Source organism: Talpa europaea (genome assembly GCF_964194135.1).
Source record: "Talpa europaea genome assembly, chromosome: 10".
Lineage (NCBI taxonomy): Eukaryota > Metazoa > Chordata > Mammalia > Eulipotyphla > Talpidae > Talpa > Talpa europaea.
In genome coordinates, this window is record NC_140077.1 from 67,217,142 (window position 1) to 67,242,883 (window position 25,742).

The following is a 25,742-nucleotide window of genomic DNA, read 5'->3' on the forward strand; positions in this document are numbered from 1 at the left end:
GGGAGGCTCATTGAAGAATATTTTTATATTTCAAAAAGGTTAGCTCATGTTTAAATTGACTTTGTCACCAGAGAGGATCCAGGTCACACCAGACCAGAGGGTTGCGGTTTGGTCTGGTGCATCTCGTTCAGCCCACCCAACCCCATTGGTCCTGTTGAAGGGGTTATTCAGGGGAACATGCTCTACTTCAGCAGCCTGATGCTGACAACTGTCCCCAGGTGAGCGGGGCCGAGCAGAAGGCACTTGAATCCAGCAAGACTCTTTACTATATCATGACCGTGCTTTATTTTCACAGTTCATGTCTTCACGGGGATGACGTATTTCAGCAGTTAATTTTTTTCCTGGCAGTCTCTGGAACTGTATAATTTAAGTACTCATGTCAAAATGATACATGTAAACCAGGGAAAATCCAGCCTTGTGAACATGGAAAGTAAGTTCTATGAAGACCAGTATTCACAGTTGTCTTTTACCTGCCTGGGCACATGCAAAAAATGTGCTCAACAAAATCTGTTTAATAAGTGAATAAATGACAATGTGGATTCAAATACTTTGTTTGAATCCACAGATTTGTATTGTATGTGCATATATTTGGGACAAGGGTCCAAAAGAGTCCATGGCATAAGTTAAAAGCAGCCAATGATTACAATGTTGAGCAGCAAGTGGGTCTTGGTGGCCTCTAAGGACTGGCAATCGAACATTCAGTCTCAAAATACATTTTGATAACATCAGTAAGTTTACTTCTGATATATCAGCCCTTAGGGCCCAGTTTCTATCCATGCAATGAAAGGTTCTCTTCCTATAAAGGACTTAAGTGGTATTGAACCAGAGGGGAAGAGGATGGCATTCTAGAAGCCTCTCGTAGAGGGAAACTAATTCTCTGCTAACTTGGAAGCTCTGCCCTCCTCTCTCTTTCTAGCAAGGCCAGGCACCAGTCAGCCTCAGGCAACAATCCTCGAGTTGGGAGTTTCCATTTCTGGGAGTGTGTAGATTTCACTTTCTAGACTATAGTCACGTGTTCCATTACATTACTGTGTATGCTTTCTAAACAACAATTAGTGCCTACTAGCTATAATATTTTTGTCTGATTTGTGTTTGGATAAAATATCTCATACTGATGTAAAAATAAGGTCTGTTTTAGTTATAAATTTAACAACCCCTTATGAGAAGGATGGATCTGTAAAGATAAAATTCTAAACCCAAAACTTGGATCACAAAGCCCAAATAACAGGGTCTCCCCAGTGGTGCAGTGGGTTGAGCGCAGTGCTGTGAAGCTGTTTGCAGCCTCTACAGAACTGGTTCGATTCCCAGCTGGCCATGGAGAGTCCCACATGGTGTGGCAGACCTCTCTTGTCTCGCCGGCTGCTCTCCTCAGCAGTGTCTTGGATCCATCTGTTCTGCTCCCGCCTCTGTCTCTGGTGAATTCTCTCACCCTCCCATGCCTCTAGACTGTACCCCAGTGCTTGTATAAATAAATAAATCTTTAAAAAAAATAACAATTAAAAAAACAAAGCCCAAATAACAAAAATCTTGATTTGGAAATTTATTATGCTAAAAGTCATACAAAAACCTAAGAAAGCGCACTGTATTACATATTTACTGTCTGCTTATGATATGGTTGACAGGTAAAGAGGAGAAATTACAGATTGTTTTCAATTTTTTCATATAGAGCTTCAAATTATCTCGTCTGCCTGATTCTGTCCCAGTCTTCTATGAAGGCTAAATAAAAAAGCAATAGGAGGAAGTCAGGAATTGCAGATGTTATGAAATTTGTATTGAAAAAAGCCAGAACAAAGAGCAGGACTAGAGGGGTGGTTGGGACGTGGTGAGGTAGAGCCCACAGACTAACCTTGGCCCTAACTTCAGCTCCTCCCCTTGAGATTTGCCCTGATACCCTCACCTGGACGAATCCTTTTCCTCCTGGCCCCTCCACTTCTTTTTTTTTTTAATATTTTATTTTATATAATTCTTACATCATTTTTTGTTTTTGTGCAATGTATGCATTTTCATTTTGGTTATATTCCCCATGCAATTGCACCCCCCCTTATTTTGACCCTAATCCTTCCTCTCCCCGGCCCTCCCTCCCCTTCCCCCCCCCCTCACGTAGTGTTTCTCTGGTTTATAGTTGCTTGTTGATTCAGCAAAATAAGTCAGAAAGAAAAAGAAAAATACCTGATGGTCTCACTCATAGCAGGAATTTAGAAAACCTAAATAAGGGACCAGGAAAAAGACTAATATAAAGTAAAAATCAAAATGTTCTCCACTTCTTTCCTAAGGAAATTCTTCTAGTCTCATTGAAAGGTCTCCGTTCACAGTGTAAGTTCAGCTCAGGACATGCTGTTACACTCAACAAATTTGATATCATTTTAATCCTATTATGGAGTCCTCAACTAAAGTTATTACAAAGCTTGTATTATTCCCAGTGTGAGAGGCGTGTTATCCTTGAACTTGGAGCTGCATAGAACAAAATCAGGTGAAACGGTGAGTGCCTCATTATCTCAGCCAAGGAAATGAATGTTTTCTGATTATTTGCTGCTGTTCTCCAGCATGAAGCCAGGGCTTCATATTTATTGACATTTTTATACTTGACCTTCATGCTGGTTGACAGATTTCAACAGTGATGTTCAACAACTAGAAATAAATCACTCTCTCTACCAACACTGCTGCTGATGGTGCCCGTTCCTTGATTTCTAGGCTCTATATATAATCATCTTAGTATAAATGATGAGCTAAAAGTGGAATAATCTGATATTGGCCTATAAACTGTATCATAAAAAGTGTAGCTTATTCAATATTATTGGAAGAAGAGAGCAAAGCATTACAGATGGAATTGCTTTTCTAAAATAATAAGATTCAAATTAGATGCTTCTGAGTCTGATTTTTGTGTTTATGGGTCCTGGATGATATGAACCAGGGTTTGTTTACAGAGGTTTTTCGATGGTGATAGATGCTGTCCTTTTAAGAAAGCACAAAAATAGGTAACAGGTTAAATTTCACTTTTTATAATATGTAGTCTCCCAATTTCAGGTTCTGTCTGTTCTGCCTGTGTATGTATATATGCACTTTTATATGCATATAAATGCATGTGTGTGTGTGTCCTTAATACATTGCATATCTAGTGTATATATAACATTTATGAATTTGATTTAAGGCTATTTGCTATTAGCAACATTTATGGAAATGTGAGTGCTTAACACAGTTTAAAACTCCATTGAAAACTATCAAAATGTTACCTAGATATATGAATTAAAGGAAGAGGTCTTTGAAAGCAGCAAAAAACTGAAGGTATTTCAATTAAATGCAAAATAATTTTGCATAAAATAATAGCACATGATTTTGTATGAATTCTTAGAACTTAAGTCCCTCCCTATGATCAGAATATCCTGTTCATAAATTATTTGTATGAAAGAAAAAATCCACTAAACAGCACTTACAGAACTACAACCATAGGCAATAATATTAAACTAAAATATGAATTAAAATGTTGAATAAAAGCATAGACTTCCTTTCCCAAGAGGAAGGAGAGAGCTAGGAAGTTCTGATTTGAAATTTCATCCAAAATGGTCTTAATATAAAAAAAGGGGATAGTGGCAGACTTGAAGCTCACAGAGTATTTTAAATTAATGGAACTAGTCAGTATAGGTTGTAACTATATACTCAGCACAAAATCCAGTCTCCTGTGTGTTTTGATCTCCCAATGCAGCAATGATACATAGGAAAGCCCTTTGAAAAATGTATTTGTGTGTCTAAACAGAACTTCTTCAATTGCAAAAATTTTTAGACCTTAGAAGAGGTTACCAAATTAAAAAGTGGAATTTCCTTCCTTGGAAGCTTCAGAGCCGGACAAATTGCTGTCTGACTCCCTTCCTGACCAGAGGGTGTTACTCTGCACCACTTTTGAGATTCCTTTTCATTTTGCCATTGCTCAAAATTCTCTAAGACCCCAAGATAAATGTTGAAATTCCTCACGCTCTCTTAACTTGGGCTTTCATGCCACTTGAACAAAGGAGAATCTGGACTGGGCAGTGAGTGGCAGCGTCTGGGTGTCATACTCCTGATGCCTGGGAGGCCACAGAGCCTTGTGGGAGGGGGCAGGATTCCTGCCGCAGCTGCATCTTGCACGCCAGCTTCTCAAGGCCTGCTTCTGTGGACCTAACCTCACGGTGCACTGTAACCCTTGTAACTCCAGCAAGGCGTGACAGAAGACCAAGTTATCCACATGGCCACGGGCGCCCTGGCTGTGACAGCTGAAGCCCAGCTGAGGTGCTGCAGACCTCACCACCCACGGCGGGTGCTGTCCCAGCAGGCTAATCAGCACCAGGCAGTTTTTATACAGTAACTGTAGCTTCACTGGGGGTGGCCAGTGACCCGTGTGACTACCTGTTGGGTGAGTTCCCTTAGAACAGTGACCCTATGACTTTCTGTCCAAACTAGGGCGCTTTTGAGAGTGAAACAGAGGGTGTTGTGTCATTAGCAAAATCCCCAGGACACAGAGATGCAGATAAGGATTGCTTTGGGACAAGAGGAAATGGGGTGCCCTGGTGTGAACCCTAGTCCTGACCACAGCAAAGACCACAGAGACTGCAGTTGATCATCTCCTTACTGAAAGAGAAACTGCCAGGTGGGAACACACAGGACAGATGCAGCTGTCGTTTCCTGATGCTCTGCAACCCCCACCGCCACCCCGCCCGCCTCCCCTGCTTTCACAGACATGCCACACAACAGTCAGCTTTAATGAAATAATGCATTACTTTTCTACAATTAAGGTGTTTGCTTTTAAGGGCTCCAATTTGCATGCAAACCACCCCAAATATAGTAGCTAAAATAGCAGCGGCCTCTCTTCCTTACCTCTTTGGTTTCTGGGAGCTGACTGGGCAGAGCTAGCTTTCCTTCCTCCCGGACTTCCCTGAAGGGGCAGCTAGAAGATGTCTGGGACTAGAGTCATGGCAAAGGCTTCCCTCTTCTTGCAACGGGCAGTCGTTGCTGACAATCAGTCTGACTTTGGCTGGGCTGGTGCCTCGGGGCTTGGGCACCCTCATGCTATGAAGGCTGAGTTTAAAGAGCCAGTGTCCCAAGGAAAAGGGCCAGGAGGATGCCGCTCCTTTTTTAAGACCTCTCTGGGAAATCACAGAACATCACAACCCCATAACCTCACAGGGAAGGGACATGGATACCACCTCCTAGTGGGAGGAACAAGGTCATGTGACTTGGGAGGGAGTCTCATGTCCACCCCTGGATACCCAAAAGATGCAAGAAGAAAAAGAATGACTTAAAAAGTCAAATATTTCTGAAATAGACTAAAAAATTAGTAACGTTTTCCTTGAATCAAATCCATACCTTATAACTTTAAATTCTTTATAAAAATGTTATTTGAAATGGAAGTGCTATTTGATTATTTTTGATTATAGCAATGTTAAAATTCTCAAAAACTGTATAATTTGCATCAGCTCAAACTGTTATCTAAAAAGCACAGTACTGGTTAGCTCCCTCCCCAAGTCCCTGGTGGAATTCCAAGATGTGTTGTATAGACACTCCTCTGCATGCCTACTGTTAGAGGAAAAGGATGTCTCGAGCAAACTCCATACAGGTGGCCTCACCCCACTCCAGACTGAAACCATCAAGACACTGGGAACTACAAATCATATCATCGCCGAAGGGAGGGTTGCTGGGATCTGAGGGTGGAGTTAAGCAGCCAAGTTTGGTATAAAACCAGACAAGTGGGCCTTGGGGGTCTCTCTTTTGGCCTCACGGCTCTTGGCTTCTCACCGGCTGTCAGCATGCCACTGGGATTCCAGATCAGTGAAACTGGAAGGACACATTCATGAATTTATCTCCCTCTTTTTCTCCCTGAGATATTCATTTCCCTTTCTTTTGTAAATAAACCCTTTATTAACCTTTTGTGTGAGCCTGCAGTTGAGTATTAATAAGTCCCTTTTAAGTGTGCAGGTGAGGACCCACCGCCAGGCAACCCATTTCATATTGGGGTTGCCCTGTAACACTAACACTTTCTCAAATGTTGTCCTTACTTTGTATCCTGAGACAACAGTTCACTTTTTGACACTGAGTTTGCCTTTATATCTCAAAACAGAAAATTCAAGCCAGAAAATGTCTCACAATAAATACACAGTAATCAAAGTTAAAGTGTTTATTTATAATCGAAATAATGAGTAGGAGAGAATGTTCTACTTCCCTGTAAGATTTTAAAAGCAAACAAATCAAACTTGACTCAGCATGCTTTTTATATAACCTGTAACAACTTTTATTTTTGGACCTAAAGGGTCACCAAAGATTCGCTCAACTTTTCACCTGTGTCCAGACCATCAGACTTAATGATGCATCAACACGAGGATTATAACATCACTGTGCTTTAATAAGATGGCACATGAAAGAGAGAGATTCTTCAAGGGGATCTGCTTCACCTTGGTCAGGTATGATCACAGAAGTGGCCCAAGAGTTTATGAGAGTCAGAACTCACTGTGCATTGCTTTAGCCCAAACTTTGATTCTGATAACTAATTATGGTTCTTGGGAGAACTTATGTAACTGTTAATTGAGGGATTCAACATAACACCTTTAGATTTATTAGAACTGGTCCATTTCTCAATAAGTGGTGTTATTTGAACTGCACTTGAAATCACCAGAGTTTAATTTCTGAAGTTTCATCACCTAAAGATGGGATCTGCCAAGAGTGTCAGTGCAAACAAACCTCTTGTTGTACATGGCACATGCAAAGTCAAGTTCATAGCTAGGAATGACAGGTGGCTGTGGGGGGTGCTGTTAAAGGGGGTTGTTCTCACTGTTACAGACAAAGCCACTTTACTGATGAGCTGGGTCAAGGAAGGCTCGGAGCAGGGAGACTAGGGTGGAAATCATGCACCCCACACCCAAGAGCGGGAGAGAGATACATGGCATAGAAATGCCTGGTCCTGGGTCTCCTTGTGGTGCAGGGGGTTGAGATGCAGCCTATGAGCCTGCCCACAGCCACTGCAGCGTGAGTTTGATCCCCCGACAGGGAACTGCCCACATGGTGCAGCAGAACTCTCCTGGCACATCCATTCCTCCCCTCAGCAGTGTATTTCTGTTGATCTGCCTGTATTGCTCCCCACTCTGCCTCTGGTGAATCCTCTCACCCCCTGTACCTCTGGCCTGTATCCCAGTTCTTGTGTGCATGAATGGATAAATCTCCAAAAAAAAAAAAAAAAGAAGAAGAAGAAGAAAAGAAATGCCTGGTCCATCAACCCCAATCCTTGAGGAGACGTAAACATATTTGGAAGAATTTTGTCTTAAAGACAGGTGTTCTGCCCTCTATACTCTGTCTAATTTGATTCAAATTATTAATCCCCATTATGAATTTTCCAATGATTTTTTCTCATTTGCTATCAGCTTGGCAAGAAACTGTTTGGACAACCCAAATGCCCAAAAATAGATGACTGGATCAAGAAGATGTGGTATATATACACAATGGAATACTATTCAGCAATCAAAAAAGATAAACTCATGCCATTCACAGCATGCTTCTTGCTGCAAGAATGAATCTCTCCAGTACTGTTGCTTTCAATGCTATTTTGATTGCGGTTGGCTGCCACACTAAGATTTAGTGTGACTAGTTACAGTTTTCTGTGCTACTGTTCACTTTATTTTCCTGGTTTTATAAATGAGAAAATTGAACCTCAAAAATGTTAAGTAACTCATGCAAGAAAACATCACTTCTACTGCTTTGTGGATCCAGAATTCCGGCCACCACTTCTGTCCTCAGCACCATACTGCCTGTGACTAAAATATTAATAATATATTCCAGAAACAAAATCACAAACTGATTATATTAAAAACAGTAATAGGAAGACAGACAAGTTTTACAGATTTTTATCACTATATGTGACTCAGAGGTACTGGGTGTGTCACAATACCCACACCAAAGCCCACACAGCCCTATCCACCATCCACTTTTTTTTTTTTAAATAGAGGCATGTTTTTATTTATTTATTTGTTTGTTTGTTTTGTTTACACATGCACTGGGTACAGTCAGAAGCGCGGGAGGGTGAGAGAATTCACCAGAGCCAGAGCGGGGAGCAGAGCAGGCAGAAGGACCGAAGTACACTGCTGAGGGGAGCAGCGGGCGGCAGGAGAGGTCTGCGCGCCATGTGGGACCCTCCTCCTGTGGCCGGGGAGCAGCCGGGGATCGAACCGGCGCCACAGAGGCCGCGGGCAGCTTCACAACCCAGCGCTCAACCACTGCGCCACCGGGGAGGCCCAACCACCATCCACTTTTGACACCAAACCCATAACTGCTAGATTCTGATAACTCCAAATGTCATTGGAGAATGACTAGTTCTTTATCCTTTTGAGGAGGGTTTAAATGTGAAAAGAAGGGACTTTGAAGAAGTCTACTTAGTACAGGACAACTATGGTTCCTAGCCTTCTGTAAAGGAGAAAATTACAATTTTTCAATAGCTCTTTGCTTAGTTAATATTCAAAGGGGGGGCATGGAGGGGGCATGAACAAGCTGACTCATTCTGTGTTCCTGTGTGCAGCTTCTGGTTACTCCGAGGTTGCCGAAGCTGATCTCTTTAAGCTCTGGTACAGTGACATTTTATTCAACGGAATAACTAGGAGCCATGCATCAATGCCAAAGAATTGGAGAACATGTCCTTTGGTAATTTAGTATATCGCCTTTTCCAAGTACTTCAGGACTACAATTCCGGAACATATTTAGCCTGTGGCAAAGAATGGTCTGAAGGTAATCTGTTTGGAGTAGGGACTGTTCAAGGTCTCAGAAGGATACATAAGATAACAGAATGCTCCCGTCCTGTTCACCCTCCCAAAAACTTTATTTGGAGTAGTAGAAAGGCAAGGGAGGAAGATGTAAATGGGAGGAAAATGAATGGGGGAAGAGAAATATAGAAGGAATGGTCACTATGTGATATAAAAGGCTAGAAATATGGCTGGCAGTGGGGCGAGGCTCTATTGACGTTTATGTCTTTAAGGGGCATCTTATATGTATTTCCTGAATTGAACCTGGATTCTTTGATTTACTTTTCTGCAGGCTCTCAACATGATGATCTTCTCCCCCTGACAGTTCCTGTTGTGGGCGTTCAAATGCAGGTAAGCAACCCACTCTCATAACTATTTTCCTTCCTTCGTTCACTGGTTTTGTGACATTGGATTTTACCAAAGACTGGCTGCGCTTGTGCTGATCATGTGCATAGCCGTGGTGGCCCTGGAAGCTTCAGATACTCCTCACCCCTCTCTGTGGCTTCCAGGCTCCCTCTCTGACCCCTGAGCCTCCACATTGCAGCAGCTATCTTCACAGTCTGCCCTTCTAGGCCTCTTCTCTAAGTTCATTGAGGATGTCAATGTCAGCACCTGGCTGGCTGTTTTTCATTCAAGGTTGAATTCTTCTGTATCCAAGAAGATGAGGTGGTAGCTCAAATCCCCAGTCACAAAGTTCTTCAATCTACTCTACCAATATCATAATAATAAATTAAATTTATACTTAAATTATAGCCAAATACAAATCCTTATAAGAATCTTGTAAGATACATCTCCCAATCTATAGATGAAAAAAATGGAATAAAGAGCTTCATTCCTGGGCCACCCTGGTGGCTTAAGTCTATGTGCTGTCACCACTTTGGCCTGAGTTCGATTCCCCGCCAGGGAGCTGACCCTCATGGTACAGCAGACCTCTCCTGTCTCACCTGCTGCTCCCCTCAGCAGTGTATTTCAGTGGATCTGAATGTTCTGCTCCCTGCTCTGTGTCTGGTGAATCCTCTCACCCTCCCGCACATCTGGCCTGTACCCCGGTTCTCGTATGCATGAATAAATAAACCTTTAAAAAATAAAAAAAATAAATAAAAGTTAGGGTAAGATTTATAATCCATTCTCAAAGAAAGCATACGGACTTTTTCTACAAAAAGTATATCAATAGTTAAGTACAATATTTGCTAAACAGTTGCCATTCAGTACAGGTAGATAAAAGACACTGAAGTGCAGGGAAATAGCAAAACATGCTGTCAGGTGGTCACTTCTGTGAACATCAAAATCTCTTAGAAGGCTGGCGGCAGGGTGGGTGGAGGAAGAGAAGCAGTGAGTCCTTTGTCAAAGTTCTGAGAGAGCACAGTGAGGAGTTGCAAGCACAGGATGAATAGACCTAATAGTTCCAGCTGAAACACAGCTGGGAATGGTGACAGGGGCCTCAGTTTTTCCCCTTCTGACATCCCTCTTTTTTTTAAAGATATGTTTTTAGGGGGATCTAACCATCATCCGGGCAGACCATGGGCGCAGGGAAGTCCCCTCCTGACACCATTTTAGACCAGGTGTCTTTGCATCAAGAACCCACCTAGATTGCGTGGAACTGAGAAAGAGCTGCCCCCACAGCCAGAGGGGAGCTGAAAAGCCCCCATAAGCCAGGCCCTGTCTGGCTGCCAGTCGGAGCCCAGAGGGGGATCCAGCAACTTGGAGCACAGTGGGCAATCCAGGCATGCCAGGGCAGTCTGTGGGACTGCAAGACCCATCTCTGGAATTAAATACAGAAGGAGGAGATATTCTGTGACAGCAACCACTAACATATCCATAGTACCACTGCCCTACTGGACTTCTGGCATAACAGTATTTGACTCAATTAGACCACCAGTTTCTGACATCCCAGAAAGAGCACACCAAAAAAGATGCTGGCCAGTACCAGTGACAGAGTGTCCCAATGCATAGGACAAATTAGAAAACAAGCAGCAGGGAGAAGAAAAACTACAAGCAACCAAGGAAGTCCTCAAGAAAAACACACACCACAAAAAGAAAATCACCCAGCAGAATGCAACAACAGTGACTTGGAAGAACATCTGAGCCTTCCAGATAGAGAATTTAAAATTGCCATGATTAAAAACCTGAAAGAAGTTATAAAGGAAAACAATGTTAAGGGAAAAATAATCAACGATCAGAAGAATGCAATTGAGTCCCTAATGAGGGAAGTGAAAGAAATGCAGGAGGTCAAAGTATTAATGGAGGAGCTAAAGAACTCTGGGGAAAGCAGTGAAAGCAGAATAGATGAAATGGAAGAATGGATCAGTAAGTACTCTCGAAGATACAGAAATAAAAAGAACCAAAACAGAACAGGAAAGAGAAGTACAAAGGAAAAAGAATGAAGAAAGACTTCGGGAACTATATGACTCCATGAGGAAAGGAAATATAAGAGTTATAGGAATCCCAGAGGAGAGGAGAGAGACATAGGAACAGAGAAAATATTCAAGGAAATAATTGAAGAGAACTTCCCAAACATGAAGAAGGAGCTAAAAAATAGACATACAAGAAACAAGAAGAACACCAAACTTCCATGATGAAAGGAAAAATACAGCAAGACCCATAACAGTAAAGCTCCCAAGAATCCAAGACAAGGAAAAAATAATGAAGCTGATAAGAGGAATGAAACAGATAACATACAATGGAAAACCAATCAGGCTGACATCAGACTTCTCCAAAGAAACACTACGGGCAAGGAGAGAGTGGAGGGACACAATCAACAAAATCCAAGACAACAAATGCCAACCAAGAATACTCTATCCTGCAAAGCTTTCCTTTCTCTATGAAGAAAGAATAAGGACCTTCCCAGACAAACAGAAACTCTGGAATTTCATTGCAACTAAACCCCCACTCCAAAAAAATACTACAAGGAGTCTGAAAGCCAGAACCAACAGAGGGATGAATAAGAACGAAACAAAACAAAAAAATGTTAAATAAATAAATAAAACCAGAGAAAAGACAAACAAAATGGCCAATACAGACGCTAACATATCAATATTAACTCTAAATGTAAACGGACTGAACTCTTCAATAAAAAGATACAGAGTCACAGGCTGGATTAACAAACAAAAGCCCGGGCCTTTCCTGGTGGCACAGCGGTTGAGCACTGGGCTGGGAATCTGCCCACAGCCTCTGCAGTCCCACTTCCATCATGGTGCTCAGACCTCTCCTGCCACCCGCTGCTCCCCTCAGCAGTGTATTCCATTACTCTGCCCGTTCTACTCCCCGCTCTGGCTCTGATGAATTCTCTCACCCTCCCACGCTTCTGACTGTACCCAGTGCTTATATGAATAAATAAATCTTAAAAAAAAAGAAAGAAAAAGAAAAATGGGCCTCCCCAGTGGCGCAGTGGTTGAGCACTGGGTTGGAAATCTGCCCGCAGCCTCTGCAGCACCGGTTCAATCCCCGGCTGCTCCCCGGCCACCAGAGGAGGGTCCCACATTGCACTCAGACCTCTCCTGCCGCCCGCTGCTCCCCTCAGCAGTGTACTTCGGTCCTTCTGCCTGCTCTGCTCTCTGCTCTGGCTCTGGGGAATTCTCTCACCCTCCCACGCTTCTGACTGCACCCGGAGCTTGTATAAATAAATAAATAAATCTTAAAAAAAAAAAAAAGAAACAAACAAAAAAAGAAACAAAAGCCCACCTTTGGCTATCTCCAGGAATCATATTTAACTACAAAAGATAAAAATAGACTGAAAGTAAAAGGATGGAAAACAATCCTACAAGCAAATGGACAAAAAAGAAGGCAGGAACACTATACTTATATCATATAAAACTGATTTCAAACTCAAAAAGGTAAAAAGAGACCCGGACGGTCATTACATTATGATCAAAGGAACAATACTTCAAGAAGAAATGACACTCATTAACATATACTGACCAAATGAAGGCGCACCAAACTATATCAAACAACTATTATCATCTCTGAAAACAGACGTCAGAGAAAACACATACGCAGTAGGAGATTTCAACACACCACTATCAACAATGGGTCGATCAATGAGACAAAAAATAAGTAAGGACACTAAAGTGCTAAATAAGGATCTAGAGCTCATGGGTTTAACAGACATCTCTGGAACACGAAACCCAAAAAAATCTCAGTACACACTTTTCTCATGTGCACACGGATCATTCTCCAGGATCGATCAAATACTGGGACACAAGCTAAACATTAACATATATACAAAGATTGAAATCATACCAACCGTTTTCTCTGACCATGAAGGCACCAAACTAGAAATGAACCATAGAAAGAAGGCAAGGAACTTGCCTACCTCATGGAGATTGAAACCCACACTACTGGAAGGAGTAGACTGGACTAATGAGGAGATCAAAGAAGAAATTAAAAAATACTTTGAGTTGAATACAAGGACAACACCAATTTCCTAAATTTATGAGATGTAGCAAAAGCAGTAATAAGAGGAAAATATATAGCAATAGAGGCTCACATCAATAAACAAGAAAGAACTCAAAGAAACAACCTAATCTCGAAGCTCAAAGATCTAGAAAAAGAATAACAAAAAACCCCAAAACCAGTAGAAGAAAAGAAATAATAAAAACCAAAGCAGAAATAAATGAAATCGAGGAGATAGAACACATAAACAGACCAATTACAAGCAGTAAAATTGAAATGGTAATCAAAATCCTCCCCAAAAACAAAAGCCCAGGACCAGATGGATTTACAAATGAATTCTACTAATTCAGAAATGAATTAGTGCCTATCCTTCATAAACTCTCTCAAAAAATTGAGAAGGAAGGAATTATACCAAACATGTTCTATGAAGCCAACATTATACTACTACCAAACCTGAACAATGTCAACACACAAAAAAAGAAAACTACAAGCCAGTGTCTCTAATGAACACTGATGCAAAAATCCTCAACAAAATGTTAGCTATCAGAATCCAACAATGTATCCATAAAATAATTCACCACGACCAAGTGGGATTTGTTCCAGGGACACAAGAATGGTTCAACATCTGAAAATCAATCAATGTAATCCAACACATCAACAAAAAGAAATATAAAAGCCATATGATAATATCAATAGATGCTAAGAAAGCTCTCGACAAAGTACGCCACCGATTTATGATAAAGGCCCTTGAAATTCTCAGGATACAATGAACATACCTCAACCTCATAAAAGCCATATATGACAAGCCCATAGCTAATATCATTATCAATGGTGAAAAGCTGAAAGCATTTCCATTAAGACCTGGAACAAGGGGGCCACTCTTGTAGCTCAAGGGGTTAAGCACTGCTCTATGAAGCAATCTGTAGCCTCTGCAGCACGAGTTTAATCCCCAGCCAGGGAGCAACCCACATGGTGCAGCAGACCTCTCCTGACTCGCCCTCTGCTCCCCTCAGCAGTGTATTTCAGTCAATATGCCTGTTCTGTTCCCCACTCTGTCTCTGGTGAATCCTCTCAGCGCCCCCCCACTTCTGGCCTGAACCCCAGCTCTTGTATGAATAAATAAATAAATATTAAAAAAAATCTGGAACAAGACAAGGTTGTCCTCTCCCACCACTGCTTTTCAATATAATACTGGAAGTCCTAGCAGAGCAATAAGACAAGAGAAAGACATACAAGCATTCCAAATAGGGAAGCATGAAGTCAAACTATCATTATTTGCAGATGATATGATAATATACACAGTGAACCTCAAAAACTCCACAGAAAAACTAATTAAACTGATCAATCAGTTTAGTAAAATAGCAGAATACAAAATCAACACACAAAAATCAGTTGCCTTTTATACACAATAAATCTGAAGAAGCAGAAATCAAGAAAACCATCCCTTTTATTATTGAAACAAAAAAAAATCAAGTATTTGGGAATAAACCAAATAAAAGAGGTAAAGGACTTATGCAAAGAAAACTATAAAATACTGTTAAAAGAAATAGAAGACACAAAGAAATGGAAAGACATCCCCTGCTCATGTATTGGAAGAATTAACATTATCAAAATGGCCATCCTACCTAAAGCAATTCACAGATTTAATGGTTTTCCAATAAAAATTTCAATGACATTCTTCAAAGAAATAGAACAAATATTGATGAAATTCATATGGAGCCACCAAAAATCCCTAATAGCCAAAGCTCTCCTGAAAAGAAAAGAAGGGAGTGAAGGCATCACACTCCCAGATTTCACACTATACTACAAAGCCATAATAATCAACACTGCATGTATTGGAACAAGAACAGACAGATGGACCAGTGGAACCGGATGGAAAATCCAGAAATAAACCCACAGATTTACGGCCAACTAATCTTTGACATAGGAGCAAAGAATATGCAATGGAGCAAAGAAAGTTTGTTCACTAAATGGTGCTGGGAAAACTGGGTTGCTACATACAAAAGAAAGAAAAGCTTGACTACTACCTCACACCATGCACAAAAACCAACTCAAAATGGATTAAAGAACTAGACATAAGACCTGAAACCATAAAATATACAGAAGGAAATATAGGCGAAACACTACATGACATACACCTAAGCAACATCTTTATTTATTTTATTTTTTTAAAGATTTATTTTATTTATACAAGAACCGGGGGAAAGGCCAGATGTGTGGGAGGGTGAGAGGATTCACCAGAGACAGAGTGGGGAACAGAACAGGCAGAATGACCGAAATACACTGCTGAGGGGAGCAGCAGGCAAGTCAGGAGAGGTCTGCTGCGCCAAGTGGGTAGCTCCCTGGCAGGTGAGACAGGAGAGGTCTGCCATGACATGTGGGTTGCTACGCGGCTGGCGGGTATCGAACCAGCACTGCAGAGGCTGCAGACACCTTCACAGAGCTGTGCTCAACTGCCTGCACCACCAGGAAGGCCCTCAGCTACATCTTTAAAGACTCGTCACCCAAAGCAGTGATAGCAAAGGCAAAGATAAACAGCTGGGACTACATCAAATTAAAGAGCTTCTGTACAGCAAAAGAGACAGTAACCAAAACAAAGAGACACCCCACTGACTGGGAGAACATTTTTTCACACAACGCTAATGATAAAGGACTGATCACAAAAATCTACAATTTGCAGCAACATGGATGGAGCTGGAAGGGATCATGCTCAGCAAAATAAGCCAGAAACAAAAAGAAAAATACCGGATGGTCTCACTCACAGCAGGAATCTAGAAAACCTAAATAAGGGACCAGGAAAAAGAATAGCTATACGAAAGAAAAAATCAAAATCAACAAACAACTATGAACCAGAGACACACTATGGGGGGCAGGGGTGGGTGGGGAAACGAGGGATTGGGGTCAAAATAAGGGGGATGCAATTGTATGGGAAATATAAAAAAAAATAAAATAAAAATCTACAAAGAGCTGAAGAGACTCAACAAAAACAAAGAAAACAATCCAGTCAAAAAATGGGCAGAAGAACTAAAAAGGAACTTCTCCGAAGACGAAATGCAAATGGCCAACAGGCATATGAAAAAATGTTCAGCATCACTTGTAATCAGGGAAATGCAAATCAAAACTACAATGAGATACCATCTTACACCAGTGAGAATGGCACATATTGAAAAACCTAGCAACAACAAATGTTGGGGAGGATGTGGAGAAAAAGGAACTCTCCTGCACTGCTGGTGGGAGTGCAAACTGGTCCAACCACTATGAAAGCTGTGTAGAGATTCCTCAACCTGCTAAAGATGGAGCTTCCATATGATCCAGCAATTCCACTCCTAGGTATTTACCCAAAGGACACAGAATCATTAATTCAAAAGGGCTCCTTCACCACTATGTTTATAGCAGCACTATTTACAATAGCTAAGCTATGGAAACAGCCCAAATGCCCAAAAATAGATGACTGGATCAAGAAGATGTGGTACATATACACCATGGAATATTACTCAGCAATCAAAAAAGATAAACTCATGCAATTTGCAGCAACATGGATGGAGATGGAAGGGATCATGCTCAGCAAAATAAGCCAGAAAGAGAAAGAAAAATACCGGATGGTTTCACTCATAGCAGGAATTTAGAAAACCTAAATAAGGGACCAGGAAAATGACCAATTATAATAAAGTAAAAATCAAAACCAACAAGCAATTATAAACCAGACATGCACTACAGGTGTGGAAGTGCAGAGAGAGGAAGGATTATGATCAAAATAACGGGGGAGTGCTATTGTACGGGGAATATAACCAAAATGAAAATGCATACATTGTGCAAAAATGAAAAATGATGTAAGAATTATATAAAATAAAATATTTAAATAAATAAATAAATAAATAAATAAATAAATAATCCTCAAAGTGTTTTGTCATTGTCTCACACATGCCTTATGCAAATTTGCAAATGTGAATGGGCTACATATGGGTGAAATACTTTGTTTCCCCTTGTTCAGGATACATTTCACTCATTTTCACATGCCTTATAAAGTCATTCAAGATGTCATATCCTCCTGCCTTTCCATCCTAGATTTCTATTGCTGCCTATACCCTCCTGAGCTACTCAAAACAGTTTTACCTTCCTGGGAACTTTGCCTCCCCACAAGCATAAAGGACAAAAAACCCACGTAATTTAACTAAGTAATATCAAGTTGATATTGTGCAGTTCAGGCATTGTTAGATACTCAAAGTCCTACAGTGAAAGATACAGAGGTCTCCCCTCTGAACCCCACACACCAGCAGGAAGTAAACAAGTGAACACCTATTTAGCAACAGTGACCATGGAATGGGTCCTGACCAGGATTGAGGAAACATTTGGCATCAAATATCCTTGAATCTGATAACAGCTTAGGGAACTGGGTTGGTGTCCAAGTCTTTGGCATGTGAGCCCACACTCTTCACTGCACTCCTCCTTCTGCAACTGTGCTGAAAGAATTAAGAAGAGCCATAGATATCATAGAAAAGTCATAAATGACTCATGGTATAGTTTCCTGGGTTAACAGGAAAGAAAATTGAATGACATAACACTTATACTTTGCTTTCCTCCTTCCTTGGTTGCACTGGAATGAACATCTTACTTTTTTTTAAAGATTTATTTTTATTTATTTATGCATACAAGAACTGTTGTGTAGGCCAGAGGTGTGGGAGACTCACCAGAGATAGAGTGGGGAACAGAACATGCAAACTGACTGAAATACACTGCTGAGGGGAGCGGAGGGGAGACAGGAGAGGTCTGCTGCGCCCTGTGGGTCAGCTCCCTGGCCAGGGATCAAACTCAGGCCCCTCAGTAACCCCTGTACAACCAGGGAGGCCCACATTTTACTTACTTTTATGACACTAGAAATTTACAACCTGCCCATCATGTGTCAGGCACCAGAGAAGAACATGCAAATTCTGGTTCTTTCCTTCAGCTGTCTCAGAACACTTCACCAGCCTCCCATAAGAAAGCATTGATGTGTGTAATTCTGTTATAGGGGTAGAATTTTCAAGTAGTTTAAATCTTATTGTTTAGACTATTGAAAGTTAATCTAGAATTAAAAGAAACAAGAAATAGTAATGAAAGTATTCTATCCATAAGCTGCAGATAACCAATGACAGAAATAAATAGACAAAAGGATCATGCTCAGCGAAATAAGCCAAAAAGAAAAAGAAAAATACCGGATGGTCTCACTCATAGCAGGAATCTAGAAAACTTAAATAAGGGACCAGGAAAATGAATAACTATAAGAAAGTGAAAATCAAAATCAACAAAAAACTATGAACCAGAGACACTTTCAGGGGGGCGGGAGGGGAGGGATTGGGGTCAGAATGGGGGGGCTGCAATTGTATGGGGAATATAACAATAAAAAAAATAAATAAAAAAAAATAAATAAAATAAAGATTAAATTTAATCTTTTTAAAAGATTGCCTCAGGCGGCAGTTAGATAGCTGAGATTGAGGCTTCTGACCCTGCAGGTTTGGGACTTTACTTTGATTCTTCAGCATAAGAATCAAACGTGGGGAGAAATACCCCACACTGGGGAGTTCATCAATGACTCATTGGTCAGGAACCGTTTAAGCTTTTAGAGTTTTACAATAGAAATTCTGACATAAATTTAATATCCATTAAAAGATCCTACCTCTATAAATTCATCATTAAAATAGGCATCTTAGGCATTTAAAAAGCATGTCTGATTTAATAGATTTTGAAAGTCAAGTTGACTTTGTATTATGATGTAAAACTTTGTCTCAATATCATTTGGTGACATACTACTGAGTAAATGAAAAATGGCATAAGCTTTGCATTGAATATTGAGTTCTTCTAATTAATAATTTACTTTTCTTAATGACTCTATATTGAAAATCACATCATATGTTAATTTAGTAAACTAAGGAGAAGTCAATCGAAATTAGATAATGACATGTGAAACTATAAAGGAGAATATATAACTTCATATAAATAGAAGTGTATTCTGATTACAAATATAAGGAAGTATGAGACCTTTAAAAATTAAATTGCCATGTATGTAATTTAATGTTAATATATGGAAATGTAATTGGGGTTTATTACATTCATCAATAGTACATTCACATTTACTATATTTTATGAGACAGCCTGGGTGATGTTATTAAAGAGAAGAAAACAAAATGCTCCCTCCAGGTGATGCTGGAACAGGAAGCTGATAACCTTGGGTGCTTCTCCCTAAGGGGTTTGCATTTGTAACTTGCTTGGTTGAGCCGCACTGTTGTATTTAGATAGTTATAATCCACAAACATCTGTGTTGGTCTCTTGAACTAATGTTCACCACTTTTTTTCTGCTCTCATTTCAGCCATTTACACAACATTCATGGCAATTTTAATCAGAGGGTCACCTGTGCTGTAGGTAAGTTTTTAAAAGGGTCAGATATTATCCTGAAGAATAAGGCAAATCAAAAGTTGAGAAATCAGTGGAGCTCTCCTTCACAAGGTGGGTGTTCAGTATCCCAGGTTAAGCCAGAAAATACAGGCATTAATTGAAGCTGCATTTACACTTGTCATATTAATTGCACCATTTACATAAAAACAAAGGCTGTTCCTAGAAAAACTTGCAAGTCCTTAAAAACCACTTCTAGTTTTGATAGATACTAGAGATATAAACATGAGCTATACCCTTTCTTTCCAAGGGACCAAGTCCAATGGACAAAAAAGACATAAAAACAAGAATCATTGCAACTCAACTGACTGTATCTGGTAAGAGCACAACATTGTGAAATAAAACTCTTTCAAAATGAGAATAGGAGAGGATGATGGATGAAAAATTTGCAGTGTCCCAACATTTCAAAGCAGGCTTTAAAGAGAAAAAAAGAAGACAGAGGAAGGGAACTTAGCTTTTGAAAGAAAAGTGAGACCAACAAGTCACACTCTTTTTGGATTGTATGTATCACAGAAAATAACTGATTTGACAGATTTTTTAAAATAGTTCATTGAATTTTTAAACTAAAATATAGAAAAATGACAACTTTGTGGTTGTGGGTGTTGCAGAAATAAATTCTAGCCTTTTACCCAGGCAAGGGAAGAACAAGGGGTACTTCAGGAATGGTGAGGACAGGAGAAGATTTATTACTCATGCATGAGGTCTCAGACCTGGGTAGTCCCGTAAGGTCTGAGCACCTGTCTAGAGACAAAGGGTTTCTTTCATACACAACCATCTTACATTGATAACATTGGTTAGCAAGCACAACAATTTGCTGTAAAACTGCTAGACAAAGGGGAAAGATGGACATTTGGGGATATCCATCGAGAGATAAATCAGCTTGGCCAGCTGTCCGACCTTGTTAAAATGTAACCTCATTTAAATAAGCTAAAAATTAGATGGAAACTTCTCTAAGGAAAGGTTTATCAAGTAGGCAAACTTGTTATTTACAATTCCATTGGATTATTTACTGCACCAGGCCTAAGATCCTTTAGCAGGAAAGATTGATTTGCCTAGTAGTTCCTTTTTACGAGGACCCCAAGTGGACTCTTTCTCAGTTCTCATCTCTGGCAAATAAAGAATTCAAGTCCAGACCAAAGCCACAGAAAAGCAAGAGATTTATTGATAGGAAGGAGGAAGAAGGACAGGAAGGCTCTCAGAGTGGAGAGGGGTCCTGAGTGGGGGCCATTGAGGGGGTGAGAAGGAGGTGCTCACATGGGTACAGTGGGCAAGGAGCAGGGTCTTGGCCATTCAGTGTCTCCACGTTGTGTCTCTTGCTAATTGGCTGGGCCTGTGGGGGTCTCCTAGACTACCTAGGTCCTCTGAGTTTGTGGGGCTCTCCTTGGCTACTCGTGCCCACTGAGTTTGCCCATGTCACCTGCCTGGCGTCCTGAGACCAGCCTTGGTCCTTTGCTGAGTTAGTGTGTCAGTGTCTGAGCTCACCACCCACACTGATGAATGGACTTAGGGCCTGGGGGGCATGGGATGTGGGGAAGAAGGGACACTGTCCTGTTTCCAACCCAGTGTCTCTCAAGCAGGCTGATCGATAAACTTGGGGTTTGGGGTGCCCTGTTCCTGACTGCATATACCCATTTCCTGACTTCTTCCACCATAAAGCACCACAGTTCCCCACTGGAGTCCATTGTGTTCTCCTACCCCTTGCCCCACTATCTGTGCTGCTCCCCACAAAAGCTGCATAGCTCTGTTCAGCTTTCAAGGGTTGGTTTTAAAGTTTGTCTTGTCTGCCCCTAAGCTTGGTTTTTCTATATACTATCTGTAAGTGACACCAAGTGCTTTAAAGAAAGGGAAAGCACTGTGATGTCACTATCTAGCCACCTGGGTCAGTGGGTAATTGTCCCCCTATACTTAGTAGGGAATAGGTGATACAGGAACTAGAAGTGAATCAGGTGCTCAGTACTTGTGTCACAGGAGGAGAGGCCAACAGGTGCTGGTGGTCACACTCAACAGTCAGATGAAAAATTGTCTGCTAAAATGACTGATTGACCAGAGGTGCATCTTTCATCTTCTAGGGGATGAAGGTTCTGGGTGACTTGCCTGGTGCTCAGGTATTAAAGACACACTGGAAGGTAACCAGTAAGCTGAGACTAGGTAAGGCAGAGATGGAGAGGAGTCAAAGGAAGAATTTCAGGAAGGGGCATAAAAGGAGCAGAGAGAAGGGAGAAATCGTGTCTGTCTGTCAGCCAGAATCCCGGCTGCAGCTGGCAACAGGTGCCCGTGACAGGCAGGCTCTCCAGTGGTGATAAAGTCAAAACAGTTCACACTGTGCTGTCTCCAGAGGATTTGTAGGTCAGATTACTGGCTGTAGTATTGATGGGAAATTGCCCATCTGATTAGACCTGACAGGAGGACTCACAGTGGCCTGCTCTGTGGCGTGAAGCGCCTGTGGGTGGGAGGATGAGCAACCCCAGACTATTATCCCAATTCCTTGTATCCTCAGCATAATTTCAACCACTTCACCTTTCACTCTCTTTTGTTGGCTTAAATATTGTGAGTATGGATATAGAATCCACTGTTTCTAACATTTTAAACTAAATGTTGAGTTTCGTTAAATTACTTGATTCATTTAACTGTTAGGTAACGCTAAAGCACTAGAGAAACCCAAATTTAAATGCAATATTGAAGATACACTTGATGGAAAATAACTGGGTTATGATTATTAATTTCATTGATCCACTTCATTAGGTTTGCTAAGTTTTGCTGGCTTAGTCCAGAGAATTAAGGAATAGAAATTATTTATTTCAATACATTCTACCTCTGTATAAGTGATATAAAATTGTATACTGACATTTAAATGGTATGATCACCACATATTAATCATAGCAGAGATTTTAAAAGTTACATTAAAAAGACAGATGAGCTGTGAGGTTCAGGTATACCCCAATCAACATATCTAAATAGTCAATCAGAAGGCGAATTTAACCACTTAAACAAGGATATTGAGAGGATAAACACTGGAGGCTCGACAGAAGCTATGTCTTGAAGAGGAAGAAGACGGGCCCTTGATTTCTGGTTCCTTTGGTAAACAATGTCTACTATGGTGGTGAGTATCTCATTATTTCTGCGTGTTTTGATTAAGCATTGGCTACCCTTGCTTCACTTGATCTTTTTCATTGTTCACCAGGAAATTGGTCTGAAAAGGATGCAGTTCCCCAAGACATTTTCTGTGGCTAGCTGGGCACATGTCATCCACACCCTATAAATAACTGCAAATTAATAAGTCAACATTATGACATGTGGATAATATGATTATATTATATTAAAATGATATCATATTAAAATTATATTCATTTTTATAATATATGAATATAATATATAATTAATCATGTAATATGATAATGTAATATTATTGATAATGATACCAGAATTGTAGGTTTTCAGGCCTAGTCTCCCAGCCAGGAACAGATTCCAGGCTGCAGGGGCAGCACTGAGTCCCAGCCACTAGACCACCATGGGTTGGTGTCTCATGAAGCCGCAGCAGGAGCTTCGCAGACGCTCAGGCAAGCAAGCAAGAAGAGGCAGGGTTGTTTAGAGAAAGAAAAAGTTTATTGAGGAAAAAAGGAACAAAAATAAAGTGGGACTCCTACGCCATGAAACTAGGCAGGGAGGGGCAAGGAAGCAGAAGTGGAGTTGTGTCTCAGGGAATATATATCCCTTAATTACTCTAAATCTCCACCAGGCTCTTTATGATTGGTTAGAACTCAGCAGTCTTGCTCACTGCCCTAATGTCTCTGTGTCCAGAACTAAGTCTTTGTGTCCCAGCCCTATCTTTTTTTCTTCTTTGTCCTCCTCTATTTGGAATGTCTTGTTGACCCTAAGGTCATTAAAGTAAGTCCCTAATGTCATAAGTCCTGGGATGTTCGATTAGTCCCCTTTGGAATTTGTTGCCCTTATCTCTGGAGCCTTCCTTAACTCTCCTAAAGTCCCTGCACTGTCCTTAAGGCTGCCTAATTATCCCTAACTTGCCCTAGGATTCAATAATATACATTAATTAATTATATTAAATTATATTAAAATCATAAATTAGTAAATTTAAATTGTACTTTATACCAGGCTACAACCACTTTATGTTTACTACATTATTCCTCTTATGCATATGGATAATGCTTATTTAACAACCAAAAGGAAAAGGACAGTTTCATTCCTGAGTCCTGGGTGTGGGACTAACTAAAACTAACATCATGAAAGAATTTACTGCCTCCTGAGATGGTGCAAGTCTCATGTTGAATTTCCAGTGCACTTTTGGATTGTCTCTTTGTCTCTTAATATTACCTATTAATACATCCATCTCAAGTCCCAGAAATGTTGCCAACTGCTTCTTTTGTTCCTAAACCTTTAATTTTAGTTGTATTCTAATAAATGGTTAACAGAAACTTATTTTCTTGAACAAACCTGTATGCTTATAGATTCCAAATTTGCTGTAACTCAAGTATATATCGCTCGCAATATGAGGGAAGAAATAGTGCCTGGTCTCATATATGTGCACTTATTGAGCTGATACATTGTGTAAGAATCAAAGACTAAGGGACATAACATCCAAAGTTTCCTTGCAAAGATAAATGCCCCTCTGTAGCCAGCTGTGGAACTCCTAGGAAAATGTAGGAGATGGATTCATTTTAGTTAAAGTAGTTGGTCTGCAAGCAAATTGGACTCAGAAAATGTTTACTTTACTCACACTTTTGGGAAAATAATGCTATTAGGTTACTGACTCTCCACCATATTTACTGCACATTGGGGTTCACGACTACATCTCGCAGATGTAAAAGGCAAAATGCAGCTAAATTATTTGTATAAAGAGAACATTTGTATAAATAGAATTCTATCTCCTCCCATCATCAATGAATTCATCCATTACCTTGCTTTAGGTTTAGAATTTTTTGTGTGTGTCTGTAGAGATTATTTCTGGGGGGGAAAAAAAGAATTAAAAAATATGATGAAGAAAAAGTTTTGATTTCCCTTCCAGTTTGCTAACATTCCCACTGAGTGATCTCAGCCAATTTTATTATTTAAAGGACCACTTGTTGTTGATAATTTTTCCCTGTTGAGCTAGTCATTTTCTGAACCAAAATAGAATAAAACTGGTTATCTGCATGGCCTGTACTTAGGTGCACAAGGAACATTTTGGAGTCCAGTTTTAAAAAGGGCTGCTTTTGACTGTTACGCAAGGAGTTGGAATGGTCAGTAGGAAATGTTTGTAATCAGACCGAGGCCACTAAAGATGAGAAATCAATGCAGGGTCTAAGGGAAAGGGTGAAATATAAAGTTATAAAAATAAATGACTGTTTTCTCTGTGATAAAGTTGAAAAATATACCTAAGTGAAAACAGGGGCAGGAAAAATGTTCAACCTTAGACACACATTGAAATTATCTCGAAGGCATTGGTAAAATACCAGTGTCGGGGCCTGACTCCAGCCCAGTGGGGTGTGGTGGGAATCGGGGACCTGAGCACGTGTTGTTTAAAATTGTGAGGCACACTAGTAGGAAAAAAAAAAGGAATAAAAACTAGCAACTCATTCCTCAAACAGAAGGATACAAATGGGCCTGTCTCAACTTCAAGAGGATGACTGAATTCCCTTCTGGGTTTTACATGATCTGTTCTTCATTTTCCCTCACCAAATCAAAACTAGATGTTCAGAAGGTTTCTGGCACCTGAACAGGCTCTATGAGGTGACCAAGGGCCAGCTAGCTGTCTTTCACTTTAAGAAGCCCATCCCAAAGCCCTGTATTCACAGTAACTGTATTCACAGTAACACGGTCAGTCTCCACTTTCCAGCAGAAGGAAGCACCAATGTAGGGTTATTGCTTTGCTCTGGTATCTGGTCTTGACCATGATTCCTAGATTATTTTGCTTATTTGGGCATGCATTGCCTTTTGCTTTGCTCAAGAATAGGTTTCCATTCATTCATCAGGCAGCTAACAAGGGCTTAGTATGTGTCAGACACTGTTCCAGATGTTGGGGATATAGTAGCAAGGTGAACAGACAGGACTATCTTGTAGCTTGTACATTCTATTTACACTTTAGTTATTTGATTGACATATGCAATACTTTTAAGTTTGTGCATTTTGTGGCACCATGGAGAAAAATCCCTCAGTAGTTGCTCCAGTCTTCTATCTTAATC

The 25,742-nt window shown here is 40.5% G+C and overlaps 1 protein-coding gene across 1 annotated transcript in view; it reads left to right on the forward strand.

Annotated features, from left to right (window-relative positions):
- LOC311178758 (neurotrimin-like) overlaps positions 1 to 25,742 on the forward strand; it is a gene marked incomplete at both ends in the record, with an annotated part of 83,144 nt that overhangs the window by 4,589 nt on the left and 52,813 nt on the right. The window contains 1 exon segment of the mRNA XM_084245492.1: positions 9,040 to 9,098. Within this exon segment, the coding sequence (XP_084101618.1) occupies positions 9,040 to 9,098 (59 nt within the window).